The sequence below is a fragment of the Schistocerca nitens genome, chromosome 1 (assembly GCF_023898315.1).
Source record: "Schistocerca nitens isolate TAMUIC-IGC-003100 chromosome 1, iqSchNite1.1, whole genome shotgun sequence".
Classification (NCBI taxonomy): domain Eukaryota; kingdom Metazoa; phylum Arthropoda; class Insecta; order Orthoptera; family Acrididae; genus Schistocerca; species Schistocerca nitens.
In genome coordinates, this window is record NC_064614.1 from 401,338,172 (window position 1) to 401,354,123 (window position 15,952).

A 15,952-nucleotide genomic window follows, 5' to 3' on the forward strand; every position below is an offset into this window, starting at 1 on the left:
ATAATCTTTTCGATGCATCAGTCAGAGTCAGCTCATCAAAAGGTTTACCTAAGTACACAGCACAGTGCTATTTTTCTGAGGACTTTCTTGCTACACTTTCCTACTATAATTTTGCCCATTTTAAATTTCTTTCTTGTTTTGACTCAAACCAAAATTTACTCAAAAACCTGTTCTCATATTCACTGTAAGACAATTCCAAAGCTGCACATTGATTTCCCAATAGTAGTATTTCCCTATCCAGAAATATTTTTATAAACTAAATCTTAAGCATATCAGTCAATTCAAGAGTAAAATTATCTTGATTATGTTGTGTGAAATCTGCATGATACAATTTACCTTTCACAGAAAAACTCCCACATGCCACCACAGTTGTTAATAAAACTTTCTGTTGCTAAACCATCTTGTAACTCATCAAGTTGTTTTGCACATTAACTAATTTCCCTCTCAGCATATACACATTATTTTTACAGACATCTGTACTGCATGCTACATTTTTCTCTACTTTTACAACATTCATATTAATTACAGGAAAGATATTACCAGAATCACATTTAAATGATCCTACCATGTTATCTATGGTTGTTTCACATCAGTAATTCCTAATCAAACCTCTTTGTCTTTATTCCTTATGACATCCTTACAAATTTCAAAATTCTTTAAAATTTTCTGTTTCTTTGGACAAGGTTGACTCTATGTTCAGTTTTAGTTTCAACTACCAGGATTTAACAGTTTTTGCCTTGTTTTGACAATGGGTTTAAGTTTATTAAACTTGGTCCTGTCTTCCATAACCTGGATGCTGTTTTTTTTTTTGAACCATGGGCATAGTCAGAGTGAGGGGGGAGGGGGGGGGCAGAATTTAAGGTTTCAAACCCCTGCTGAAATGAAAGCTACAAAAAGGACAGGGAGAAATGATCTTAAAATTTACTGCATTTTAATCTATTGCCAGCAGAAGGGTAATATGTCAATGATGAGCCAGGATTCATGATAATATTGGCACCAATGTGTGGATGACATTCAAAGGAATGTCATTGGTCTGGAGTCTTACAAAATCCTGGAGGCACTGTCCCTTCATGAGGGCTACTCCAGTTGTTACAGTTGCTGAGGCTGGGTGTAGTGAGAATACATTTGTTCACATGTAAGCAGCTTACAGTTGCTGTCCCATTTGTACATCCTGAAACCTGTGGAAATTTTTGTCATTGTTATAGGGAGTATTTTTTAAATGTTTATTTTAAGCAGTGTTATGTATGAGAGATGAACAGCTACTGTGTACAATATGATAATGTATCTGTTTAATTATTTATTTTTAGCACTCACTGCTTCCCTTTCATAGACTGTATGGTCTACACTTTTTTACCTTTAAGCAAATTTTTATGTTGTTCACAAATTGCAACACCTTCTAAGCTTTTCATGCTAATTAAGGCAATAGGAGCAAGGCATTTCCAAATGTACTTATGACCAAAAAGCGATTCAGGTAACTGGAGTGCAAGGAATTTGTTATTCATGCATTTTGTGTTCTTGTGGTGATATTTCCATAGAAATTTTCATCCTCTAACACTTATTTCTTTATAACTGAGAAATGAAATACTAGTTTTCATAGCTTCAAAAATTTTTTAACATAACAAAATAATTTCTTAAAAAATTTCATCTCCTATTTAACCCCCTTAGGGATTGAATTTCCAAAACCAGTGAAACACATATTTACTTACTTTTAACAGAAAAGTGAAATTCAAAATTTCATAGATTTAGTTTTGAAAATGCTCTTATAATGAAATAATGTTGTGTATCTTTCCAGAGTCTATTCACTCCCTTAGGGGGTTCAGTTTCTAACTTTAATAATGTCTTATTTCCCTTAATTTTGATTGAGAAACCAAAGACAAACTTTTGAAGGTCTAGCTTCAAAATTGCCTTAATATTGACCAATTTAAAAAAATCCCTTATTTCACCTTGTTAGATGCAGAGCATATATCATCTATGACATTCGAACACAGCAGTACAGACCTTCAGGAAGCTGCAGTGATATGACAACACCAGCAAGTGGATGTTACTCGACAACTGGAAGAGCTACGAAATCACATTGATGACTTGTGGTGACAGATATCAATGATGCTCAGAGGCAAGCCTGGCACATATAAGAAGAGCAGGGAGATGGTAACGTGTATGTGGAGAGTATTTGCTGGTACCACCATCACTTTGGAAAGAAGGTGACATGGTGCATATCACCCTACACTCACCCAAATTTCGACAGTGGCCAGTGATAGGTTGCACCAGTCCTGAGTTTGAGCAGCAGTCCTTACCACTGTGAGCTGAGAACAAAGATGTGCGATTACTGGTGAGTAACCTTTCTTCTTTTCCATTGCTGTCCCATTGACTTTTTGTGACAGATGTTAAATCTGGCCATGCTTACCTAATTGACTCAGGTTTTAACATCACTGCCTGTTAGAAGTTAAAATGTGAAGCTTCCTCCATCTCAGTCAAAGCTCACAGCAGCTAACCAGGCTTCAGTAATGGCTTATGGAAAATGCCAGATAGATGTAGACCTTGGTTTCCAAAAATGTTTACTACGGTCTTTCATGACAGCCGATGTGTCAGACACAATACTGGGTACAGATTTCCTGTTTCATTATGCAGCTGGAGTAGATACTGGCTCATCGAGCATCTGCCAGGGTATGCAGTGTATAAAAGGCATGCTAGGACAAGGTTCTCTGCCTACTTTCAATGACAAACACGGGGTGATGTCACATGTAGCAACCCATGAATCCATGCTGTCTGTCCTGATAGTTAAGCAGCACAAAACAGTCCATTACATCAGGACTACACCTGGTCAACCAGTGTCTCAACACCTGCATCGGTTTGCTTCAAATTGTTTTGCCACAGCAAAGGCAGAATTCAAAGAACTATTGTGCTAGGGCATTGTCCATAGGTCTGACAGCCCGTGGTCATCACCATTTCATCTAGTAAAGAAGAAATAAGGGACCTGGAGACCATGTGGAGACTACTCGTCACTCAATACCTGTACCATTCCTGATCGTTATGTGATACCACATATTAGGGATTTTATGCACATGCTGGCAGGTGCAACCATTTTTAGTGTCATTGATTGCCAGAAAGCATATCACCAGACACCAGTCACACCTGCTGATATACCAACCATTCAGCTTATTCAAACATCACTGTATGATGTTTGGTTTGAAAAATGTGGCACAAACTTGGCAACAATTTGTTGGTGAGGTACTAAGAGGTTACAGTACTACTTTGCATACCTCAATGGCATTTGACACCCAAGAAATTGCATGAACTGCAGCTAAAGACTGTTTACCAATGCACTGATGTATATGGAATTTTGGCCAATGAATGAAAGTGTTTACTTTGATGATGCCAGGTGCCATTCATGGGGTACTCAGTGACAGCAGCCAGTATCAGCCCACTGCAGGATAAACTTGCCATTATGAAAGAGATGGCTCACCTTGTCAATTATCACCAACTATCCTGGTTTCTTGGAACAGTTAATTTCTACAGACAACATCTGCCTAATGTGGTGGCCATCCATGCACCTTTGACATCAGCACTAGCTGGCAAGGATGCAGTGGGCAAATGATGTCTGCAGTGGACACCAGAGATGTTGATGGCATTCAATAAGATCAAGGTGTGTCTACATCAGGCAATCATGTTGGCACACCTGGTTCTTTAGTCACGTCTGGCAATTGTTGTGGATGCAAGCCAGCAAGCCATTGGCACAGCTCTACACCAGCATGTTGAAGGCCACTGGCAGCCCCTATACTTCTTCTCCCTTAAGCTTACATCATCACAATTTAAATGGAGTGCTTACTATAGGGAATTTTGGGCAATTTACGAAGCTGTCAGATACTTCCTGCCACAAGTGGTATCCAGACCATTCATGGTTTTCTCAGGCCACAAGCTGATTACTTTCACCTTCATTGGGAACAAGGATGGCTGTTCACTTTGACAGTTAGGTAACTTGAATTCATCACCAAGTTCATGATAGACAACATACAAAAGGATCTGAGAATGTCATGGCGGATTTCCTGTCTTGGTTGGTACTGATCTCTCAGGCTATTGATTACAAGGAATTAGTTGCTGCGTAAGAGGCAGACCAACTACTCACTGAATTCCAATTTGACAATACATCCAGGTTACATCTGGGGTAAATACAACCTGCTGGTGAACGTTTCCAAGTTTGGTGTGAAGTATCACAGGGAAAACCAAAACCTTTTGTACCTGACAAAGTGTGACAGCAATTATTTTACAGCATCCACAGGCTGGATCATCTGGGAATAAATGCCAGCATCAAACTGATGATGGGTAGATGGTAGGAGACATCCCACTTAAGACATAATGACCTCTATTGCCCTCAGAAGGATATTGTTACCTCCTCACTACAGTGGACTGCTTCACCATATGGATGGAGGTGATTTCATTATCAGACATTTCTGCAGAAACGGTGGTACGGGTTGTTTTTTCATCATGGATCACATGTTTTGGCACCACCACAGACCAGGGATGTCAATTCAAATTGACACTGTTCAACCTCTGAGTTTTCCACCATCACCGTACCACAGTTACCACCCAACAAGCAATGGGATGGTGGAATGCTGGCATAGCACGTTAAAAGCTGCATTAATGTGCCATGCACAATTTTGGTCATCAGCTTTGCCACTGGTTTTATTGGGCATTTATACAGCATTAAAAGCAGATTTAGGAGTGTTCACCGCAGAATTGGTTTACTGTAAACTCTTACGACTGACTGCCTGCAGAATTCCTCACTGATAACAGAGGGCGCCAACAGACCGAACTGCCCGATGTGCTGCAAATGGTGTGCGAGCATATGGTCAGACTTTGCCCATCTGCTGTCTTGAGACATGGGGCAGTAACTACATTTGTGCACAGAGATCTGTGGTTATGTACACATGTGATGCTATGGACGGACACTGTCAAGTTGCCACTGCAGCTTCCATATTCTGGGCCTACAGAATGCTCTTCCAGGATGAACATATGATGTATATAGATCAAAATGGAAGAGCCAAGTGTCATTGGAATGGGTCAAACCTGCACACACATTACCAACCAAAGAGGACATACACACTGAACACAAAGTGTCACCTCCCACACTACTGGACATGGACGACATTGTCTTGGTGCCACAAGAGGAAGGGGTATCAACATTGCCAGCACCAGAGGCTGAAAAAGTTCAAGCAACACTTTCAGTACACACGAGATCTGGCTGTTGGATGAAATATTATAAATGCCCCTACATTCCTGGAGATCTGCTCTACTGGGGGAAAGGGGGGGGGGGGGATGCTGTGTGCTGTGTGCTGTGTGGGAGCCACCAGAACATCTGTGAATGCACAGTGAAGCACAACATTATTCTATTATTCTGTGGCAACAAGAGCATGGACAATTTGCTTCAGTCTTTGATTTTTATTAGTATTCTTTGTATTGAGCAAGATTTTCAATTGGTTTGTGTTTGAGCTTAAAGAAATAAGAAGTTATTGCCTGACTACTTCATTGGATCTCCTTAGCAGACAGAGACAAGGTGTAGTTGGCTAAAACTGTTGTCTTTAACTTTGAACAGTCTTGTATCATTTTTGGAGAAATGATCATTATTGTTTTTGGACAAATGATCATTCTAAGAACTAATTTCAGGGACTTTATTACTTGCAACTTTATGCAAAAACATGTATAAAAGGAGATACATCTGCACTTCATAAACTTGTGATATAATGTCCTGCAGATTACAACAGCAGTTTCAACAATTCAGGTGTGTTGCTCTTGTTGGTCTTTACTTACGACTTCATACCACATGTCAGATAAGATGGAATAGCATGTGTTCCTAAAGTGTATCATTATTTTGTTGTGCTGATTTATTTTTCCAGTGGTTAACAGATCTTCATACAACTTTTATAAATGCAATTTTTGTACCATTTCAAACTCTGAAAAATATCCATTACAATTCTTCAGAATGTCATAGAGGGTAAACAAGCATTCATTTTCATTTGCTTCCAAATGCTCACAAATGAAGTTAACCCAGACAGCTATCTCATCATCCTTTGGTCGTCTATGCTACCACGAATTACATCATCAGAATTGAGAAAGCTTTTTGAATTATTTCTGTGGTATCTACCTTCAATAACAAGAAGATCTTCAATATTCTCCACTCCAAAATTCACTTAAGTTGCCCAGTCGTTATTCTGCATCATCAACATTTCCATCACTGATTGTCAAAATGTCTTTGTAATCTCATGAACAACGTTTCTTTTAAAAATCTTTTTTTTCCAGCTCATTTTGCATGTAATACTGCAAAGCATCCCCCCCCCTCCCCCCCCTCCTTCCCAAGAAACAAACAAATTGTGTTATGCAAAAATTCTGAACTCTGGTGTGTAAATGTGGGACTCATTTTGCACTGTACCCATTCTAGCTCAACGACCCTTCTAATAACATTTCCTGCAGTGTTCATCAACAATAACACCGATACAGTTCACCAAAACAACATATTTACCATCATTTCTCATCTTAAACTTTTATTGAAAGTTTTTATGCCTTTTTCCTTCACTGTGTTAGATCTACTGCAATTTGCAGTGTCAATAAAATACCTAGCAAAAAGCACTTATTTTTGGCAGAGAAGCAATGAAGTCCAGAGAATGATTGTACTGAAAAAAATGAGGGCATGCTGAGAAGTAATGCCTCCTTGTTTTATGTGAAAACTCTTAAGACTTTTTAAATAAAACAAATATTATTAACATTCTACATATTTATTCTTCATGTACACATATTTACTTCTCAACATAGTCATCCTGATGATGAATGCATTTATTCCACATGAGAGACCATTTGTTGATACTGTCCCTGTAGAATGTTTGACTTTTCTAGTGGAGCCACAAACTCACCTCCACTAGAACCGCTTCACCACTTTAAGTGAAGTCCTCAGAGGTGTGGTATGGCACTGTTATGCTGAATTTAACAACAAAGTCATTGAATTCAAAACTTGATTACAGCACACAGTTTCTCATACACCAACATAGTAATCAGCCCCAGATATACGATATTTCCGAACTGGGGCAGAAACATGATACGGCATCCCCCACACCCTACCCCCACCCTCCCACTGCTTTGAGCATTTGAGATACGACATCAAAAAATTTTTTGAAAATCGATTTTTCAAAAATATGTTCATTTTTTAGTGCACACTTTTTCAAGAGTTTGATTTATAAAACACATATGTTCAAGGAAATGTAAAACATGTTACTTGGTCTTAAGTGTGCCAAAGTGCAGTGCCAAGCCTCTTCACACAGCATTCCTCTATCGCATATCACTGTACTTTGCTCTGTGGAATTCAAATGTGTATATTTTGTGATGGAAGCCTTCAATCTTGTATTCAGTACAGTGGAAATTAAAATGTCCTGTGGTGCATCTCCTGCTCCCAGTCAGTCAGTCTGACATCCTACACCCTGGGTGGGATTATTTGTGGCAGAGAGAATAAGATCACTTTAAAAAATTTGCACTCTTTATTGCCTATTAGGTAATGACTTTCTCTCTTAAATATATATAGGAAACATAAAGAGACAAGAAAGACAGCACACATTTTTTCAATTCTTAAGTCCCAGCATTTTTTCTCTCTAATTTTGCTACATCTTTACATAGTGTGCTTTCCTTTCTGCAAAAGAATCTATTACCTTATCAAAGTTTGTCAAACATTTAGCTGCATGAAAAATCAAAATGTTACTGTCTAATACTGAAAAAGCTGTTACTACAAATAGTACCCAAGACTGGTATGGTTTCTCAATTTGATTATGTCTATTTTGCCACTGCCTGTTAGATAAAATGAAATAGGCTTCTCTAATATTGCAGCAATGAGGCATTCTATGGAACAACAACTTAACTGCAATATATGGAAACTGAGATACAACGCTTCAAATATTTGATGTCATGTTTTCATTCATTTCAATCCCTCATACATGGAAAAAATTTAAGTCAAATAGAAATGATGTATTGTTGTTTCAGAATAAAGGACATGTTAGTGTACTATGTATGACTTACATACTGATTTGAACTGATAATATGGTGAAAAATCTGCACGTAACATGAACAAGAAAATTACACTTTCCATATTGGACTATAAACAGCCATTAAATCTAAAAGTAGCAACAAAGATACGTATTGTGAGGGCTATGGTCTTTCCAGTTGTGATGTATGGATGTGAGACCTGGACCATTAGAAAGGCTGAACGGCGAAGAATTGACTCCTTCGAATTGTGATGTTGGAGGAAACTTCTTAGAGTTCCATGGACTGCAAAGAGAACCAACAGATCAATATTGGAGCAAATTAAACCAGATTTCTCCCTGGAAGGTCTAATCTTAAAACAAAAGCTGACCTACTTTGGACACACAATGCGAAGGCATGCCTCGCTGGAAAAAACATTAAAGCTGGGGAAGATTGAAGGAACTAGAAGAAGAGGACGTCAGAGGATGAGATGGATCGATGGCATCACAGAAGCAATGTGTTCCAACCTGGAAGGTCTACGGGAGAAAGTGCAAGACAGGAAAAAGTGGCGTGATTTGGTTCATGGGGTCACGAAGAGTCGGAACCGACTAAACGAATAGAGAGAGAGAGTGTACTCAGACCATAAAACAATGAAATATATTTGTATTCAACAAACATAATAAGTTTTCTAAGCAACAGTACACTATAAAGATGTTCCTGAAGGCATTTATATACCAAGGAACATAACATGTAATAATCCTCTTTAAAATCCTAGTGTTAATGTAATCATCCACAAAGTGAAAGAAATGCATTTATTTGATTACAGACATACACAGGACACAACACCATCCTCAACAATGATGTGCAACAGTCTGTATGTGATTACTACTGATCATTTGTCTGTTTCACATCCTGAGTAGTCCAGTCATTGTTTGTCACAGATGCATAAATGTCAACAACATTCTTCAACATTTCTGCATTGTCATCTCGAAGGAAGTGAGTAGTGTGAAGGTATATATCCTCTTTGCACCTATAATCCCAGGACAAGATGTCTTCATCATAACCATGTCCATCTTCTGCATTGGCATTGTACATCCTCCATTTTTTATTTGGTAAGAACTGAATGTTCCAGCATAAGTAGACAAGATGAAAAACATGTTTCTGTTGTAATCCTGTCACTGACAAATACATCTCAGATTAGATTAGATTAGATTTACTTTCATTGCAATTGATCCATAGTGAGGAGGTCCTCCAGGATGTGGAACATGTCAGAAAAACAACAATACATGACAAATATTTACAACTAAAACAAATAAGCTGATGTACCATTCCACAGGTCCCAAGTGGAATGATCGTCATTTTTTAATGAACACTAAGAGTCATTTTACAAATACTAACGCACTGAATTTAAAATATTATTTTTTTTTCAGTGTACTCAAATTCAACAATTACTGTTGCCTTTTATTCAAAAACTTTTACACAAATTAAACTACAACACATAAGGCATTTCTATGTCTCAGTAGTACATGTATTTATCATAAGATGTGTACAAAATGAACTATAATTACTGTACTTATGTATATTTACACTTTGCATGAAATATGAGTAGAAATAATTCAAACTTCAACAAGGAGACTTTATGTATTATAATGTACATTTTAGACACATTTAAAACACAAGACAGAAAGTTAAAAAAGTAATCTCTCAATGAAATCATTTTTGATACAGACAGAAATGTGCAAATTTGACATTTTGATTTAAACTGTGGGTATTAATGCTCCCATAATAGTGTATTGGCACCAGACAGCTTTCTCTTAATAATTATGAGTATTACATACTCTGAATTTTTGTTTATACGAATTTCACTGCCTTTGTCATTCACTGCAATTAAGTATTTAGTGGTAATCACTGGAAATCTGCAATGAACAAAGTTAGCAGTGTATTTTTCAGCAGTCTGATTAAAAAAACTTAATAGTACTTCAGGGAACTTTGTCCACTGAGACACATGGAATATTTATTTACTGTTACAAGACATGATGAGGTTATGTATGATTATTAAAAACTTTGATCTTTTCCTAGCAATAGCATCTTCAACTGCTTTTAGTTGCTTCAACAACTCTTCTCTCCCAGAAGTTGCTTTCTTGCTGCTTCCTTGTTTAGAAAGCGCGGCCACCTTGGCTGCTAAAACTGACTCTGCTGACAATGGCATATCCGCTGGTCTTTTCCGGCCTGCTATAATTGCTGGCGCTGCTCGATCTCTTCGAACCAAGTTTAGTTCTGGGAGCTCTGGAAGACCAGTAACAGTCCGTTTTGCAGGTGCTGCAGGGTTTGACCCAGGTGTTTTCAAGGTTAATTTGATCTGCTGCTTTTGACCAGAGAGCTTTAATGCATCCATTGCTTTAACCTTCAAAGACTGTGTAAGGGCAAGTCTTTCTCTCTCATCTATTACCACATGCTTCTGAGGCCGCACGACTCTTGGTGAAGGTTCCCTGCTGCTTGAAGATGAAGAATAGCTGGAACCTGATGAATCACTGCTGGAACCCCTTGAATCTGAGCCAGATGAAGATCGTGATGACCGAGACCTCGATCTTGACCTTGATCGAGATTGTGAACGTTGCTTTTCTTTATTAGACATTGCAGCAGCCAAAACAATTTTGGAATGATCCATTGCTAATTTGGAGACAGCAGGAATGCGAGGAGGAGCTGTATTTTGAACAGGTGCTGGAAGATTCTGTGCAGATTTACTCCTCATTCCAGGCGAAGGTGGTCTTACTTCCTTCGGCTTGCGAGGACTGGGAGCTGGCGGGTTCATCAGGAGTACCCTTTCATTAGCTGCCTTTTTCTCTGACTGAGTAACTGTTGATGCAAGTGGCTTGGCAGTCTTGACAAATGATCATGGTTCTGCTGCTGATGTCTTAGAGAAGGGCTTACGAGGAGAGGCAGGGGGTGAACGAGGTGCATCATTGTTGGCAGATGCAGCAGCAGTAGCAGCAGCAGCAGTGGCTGCAGCTGCAGTGGCCGCAGTTGTAGTGCGTGCAGTAGGAATGAGAGGTCGATTGCCTTCCCTTCGTGCACGGGACAGGGGTGTCCTCGAGCTAGATCGGGAATGAGGTGCGCGAGATCTGGAGCGGGACCTGGACCGCGACACTGACTTGGACTTCGAACGGGACCCGGACCGTGAATCGCGACTGTAAGAACTGTAGCTGGAATGACTGGAACTTCGACTCAAACTAGACGAAGGGTATGAGGATGCTGATGAATAAGAAGGACGCCGAGTGGGCCATTTGTTTGATGATCCTGTTTTTCTACTGGATGGTGACTTTGAACGCATCCATGGATCAGCCCACTGATCTCCCCGGCCTCTGTGGCTTGGAACAGATATTTCTGCATACCTGTCATCCTGCCAAGCTTTCTCTGCACACTCCACAATGACTTCTCGTGAAGGTGGTGGTTTCTGACGACTGCTACTAGAACTACTTTTCTTATCATATTTGTCATAGTAGTGTGAGGAAGGCCCACTGGAACGCTGGTGGTACTTGCTTGAACGTTCACTTCTGCTGTACTCAGCTTCCACACGAAGAGCACGTGACTCTCCAGGTTCGTAGTGAACACGCCGCCAATAGTCGCTGCCTCCTCGGGAGCTGTGGTAGTATGGAGACTCTGGCACATCTTCGAATCGGTCTGCCAATATGCTGCTCTCTCAGACATGTGGGCGGTACTTTGTCTCTGCATCCGGACTCATGCTGTCATACATATAACCTCCCCACCAATCTGCGTCGTCTCTCAGTATTGGACTAGCTGGACGTGTGTAGTAATCATTCTCCTTATCCAATTCTTCTTGGCCGAGACTAAGATTCATCTTCTTCTCTTCAAAATCCATATCTGTTTCCTTGCGCTTCGTGGACTTCCGCATCATCTCTTTAGCCTGCTGCAAGCCTCTTTCCCAAGCTGACTCAAAAACTGGTGGGTCATCTTTCCGAGGTCCTGCGTAAGGAGCACCCATAGGTACTCTCTCATATGGCCTGTAGTCCATCGCTGGGTATACTGGTGGACCATTCATCGGCACAAGAGGCCTCACCATATCAAACATTGTGTAATTTCCTTTGTCAGTCACACCGGGATGCAGAAATCTGCAATTAGAGCCCCAAGTGCATTGTCCACAGTTGTAAAATCGACAAACTGGCCGTGGCTCTGTTTCCTCGGGCCGATTTTCATCATCATCAGTTGGTTCTCCTTCTTCTAAATCATCACCCTTCAATTCACCTTCATCATCACTCTTCTCATCCTTCTTCTCTGTCTTCCTTTTCCTGCTGTTCTTCAGCTTCAAAATCTAACTGTTCCATTTCCTCCTCGGCAGAAGAGTCTTTCCTTACTTTTCCATCCTCAACTTTTTTGTTCTCTTCATTCTTTCTTTTCTGGCGGTCTTCTTCAGATATTGCATCCAAACTATCATTACCATCATTACTGTCTAAATCTGAAACATCAGATAAATCTTCGCCATGACCAGGAATACTATCTTTTTTAACTGTACTTTCAGTTTCCATCTCATTTTTCTCCTGTTTCTGATTGACATTCAGAGTTTCTTCTTTATTTACAATTTCAACAGCATTCACAACAATAACATTTTGTTCACTTCTCTTAGATTTTACAGAAGATACATCACTCTGTCTGCTAGATCTGCCACTCTGACTCGAGTCCGAAAGTTCCCCATCATCATCGTCGTCAACATCTTCATCATCAGATTTCCGAAAGTCACCATGTACATTGCCCAATTTAGGGGAGTCACCATGTACGTCACTGGATTTAGGAGAGTCATTGTACAGTGCATATGTAACACTGACACAAGCTGTGTGGAAGTTGTCTACCAGCTACAGTGGTCGGTGAAACAGTTACTTGGAGCAGCACAGACATCAAATGTTTCTAGGCAGTGTTATGTCTGTCGGAGAGTAATAATGATTTGTGAGCACAAAGACTGGTTCATATAGATGTAGTTACTGCAGTAAAGGGAAAAATGACTTAATGGACCTTAAATCATTTTTCTAGGGAATGCTTCAATTGTAACACACACGAATTAAGTGAGACTGTTTATATCTACCTCATTTACATAAATAACACAACAGAATGTAATCCATGAAGTACCAATATATAATGCCTATTAGGCCTACTACAAGCAAATGGTTTTATGTTAGGAAATAGTTTTGTGCTTCTTTCATATGCTCCAGTTTCTCAAGCATGAGATCAAAAAGTATTAGTAGTAGTAATAGTACAAAAATTTTATATAAATTTGGAATCATTATATTCTTCCATATAATTCATGTGATGTCCCCATTTCTTCTCCTTCCTCATTCTAACAAACAATCTTGTCATTACTAACTCTATAATTGTTTCTGCCACTGTCGTAAACTTATTCTCTGGTTAACTTCACTAAACCTGACAGAATCACTGGTTTAGTTATCCTGTGTTTATTCTCTGGTTAGGCATTGTTACATGTTCGTACAATGCATTTTCTGTGCTATTGCAAGAATGGAACTTATGCAGGTGCTAGCTGGGGACTGTACAACTAGCCCTTAGTGGTGGTTATGCAATCTGGCAAAATTTTTGTGTCAAAATTTCATTTTCTTGGATACACTGAGAAGATAATATATAATCTTCCTTATCCATTATTCCTGTTAGTTGTTTATTTCTGCTCTGGTAGTCTGCGTTGAACATGAGCACCACACTCGCCTTTTACAGCCCAGTAAGTCGGCCATAGCCAAACATTGTATTTCCACAGGACGTACTATGGATTATTCGGCCACGAAAATCTTGGCCCCATCGAGATCTTTCTGGGATTCAGTTGTGAAGGAATCCGTGGAAATACGTTTGGCGGAAAATCTCATTAACCGTGATGGCGGCTTTTTATTAAATAAGGCCTGGGACTCGTTGATTTCTTTAATTTCAACCAAAAGAAAACTTTTTATGGCTTCTGACATGTCGAGCGACAAGTAATTTTAATTTTAATATTGAAATTTTGCATTTTATTGTTTTGGACACATCTGCGTGCATGTTTTACTTTTTACACGCATTCGTTTGCGCTCCATAGATGCAGTAATATTGTAGAGGGCCTTGGAATCAACAGGTGGCGTGCATGCTACGGTATCTTGCGCATGCGCGTCGGCGGCACATTTACGTATAAATAGAGCAACTTGCACTAGCAATATCCAGTGTCAAACACTCGCCTGAAGATGGCTGTAAGGTTGTCAGCCAAAATATCATGGAAAGAAGTCGATGAGATCCGGCTGCAATCCTGAAATCTTGTGGAATATTCGATACGCTGGGAAAATTTCAAGAGTCACAACATGAGTGAATATTGGAAGAAAACAACTGAACAGGAAGTGAAAAAAAAATGATGCTCAATACTGTTATTTCCATAAAACTGATAAATTGCAGTATTTACTAACCACCTAAGTTTTCTGATACATTATTTGACCTTTTGAAAAGACATTTTACTGCTGTACAACAGTTCTCCTTGAAATTTTTTCATCAAATTGGTCAGTTGCACGTTTTATGATGATAAAAAATAATTGTTTATTGAAAGGTGAAATTCTAGCATTTTCTGATGTAGTGTGGAAGTAAAAATGTTTCATAACAGTGGATTGCAAATACATTCACAGTTAAATGTGGCACTTGTCTGTAGCAATGTGGATGACATTAATTAGTTATTCAGTTGATTGCCAAAGCTGGTAGGGACCTCAGACAAAACACAAAGGGCATGATGACTTCTGACTTCTACCAATGAATACCACTCAGAAAAGGGAGAGGGGAATCAGTATGCCTATGTGTTGGGAAAAGTCAGCGATATGCACATAGGAGCCGACCATTGCCGCCTGAGCATGTTTTTACAACATGCTTAATTTAATTTCATATTCATAATTATTAATAAGTAGTACATTTGAATATCAATGTCCTTATTGTGCATTTCCATAAAACCTTATAATTTTTATTTTTCATTTCTACCACAGCACTGAGTGGGGAGGCATAGTGCCTATTGCACTGGAATCACATTCAGGAGACCCAAATTCAATCCTACAGTCAGCCATCTACATTTGGATTTTCTGTGGTTTCCCATTTCACCATACTGACCAAGGTGGAGCAGTAGTTAGCACAATGGACTTGCATTCAGGAAGACAACAGTTCAAACATGCGTCTGGCCATCCTGATTTAGGTTTTCCATGATTTCCCTAAACAACTTCAGGCAAATGCCAGGATGGTTCCTTTGAAAGGGCATGGTCAACTTCCTTCCCAAGTCTTCCCTAAACTGATTGGACTGACAACCTCGCTGTTTCGCCATAGGCAAATTCTGAGCAGATCTCCATCTGTAATGACATAAAACACTAAACCAACTTCTACCATAGCAAATTATCGATGAGACTATGAAGTGTAAACTGTGCATGTGTTGTTTTGTCATCATTTAGCATTATAGAAATTCTTTCCCACAAATTTCACTTTCCATGATGAACACTGTGCTGCTTCCCCCTCTCATTAACTCATTATTATTTGAAACTATACCACTTGTTGGAAATACATGGATTACTGAGATATACGGGCAGATGTTCACTGCCATCTCTAAACAATGTTAACTTCCACACAATAACACATCTCCATGTTAATATCACTGACAAAAGAATTTTACTGGGTGATTTATGCCAGGTGATGAATATTATATTTATTAGCCAAATGATCCTCACTAACTTAAATTTTATATAGAAAAGTTAGATACCATAAACTGAGCCAACTTTGTCCCACATGCAGGTAAAACATCAATTTTCCTCCAGAGATTATGTTGAAGATGCTGGAAATCCTTGTGTTCTATACTCTTTGCTAGTATGTATAGTCTGTCTATGTTGGTCAAAATGGTTTACAACTTTGTTTACATGTTTGATGCATTGTTACTATGGAGTCCCCTCTTTGGTATTAA

General features: G+C 39.2%; 1 protein-coding gene across 1 annotated transcript; it reads right to left on the reverse strand.

Moving 5' to 3' along the window:
* Nucleotides 1-9,766: 9,766 nt before the first annotated feature.
* Nucleotides 9,767-15,598, reverse strand: LOC126249673 (zinc finger CCCH domain-containing protein 18-like). Its single transcript, XM_049951385.1, is given in 5 exon segments — nucleotides 9,767-9,911; nucleotides 10,059-12,278; nucleotides 12,280-12,841; nucleotides 14,048-14,185; nucleotides 15,481-15,598. Coding segments are annotated over 5 exon segments (3,183 nt in total).
* Nucleotides 15,599-15,952: the final 354 nt, after the last annotated feature.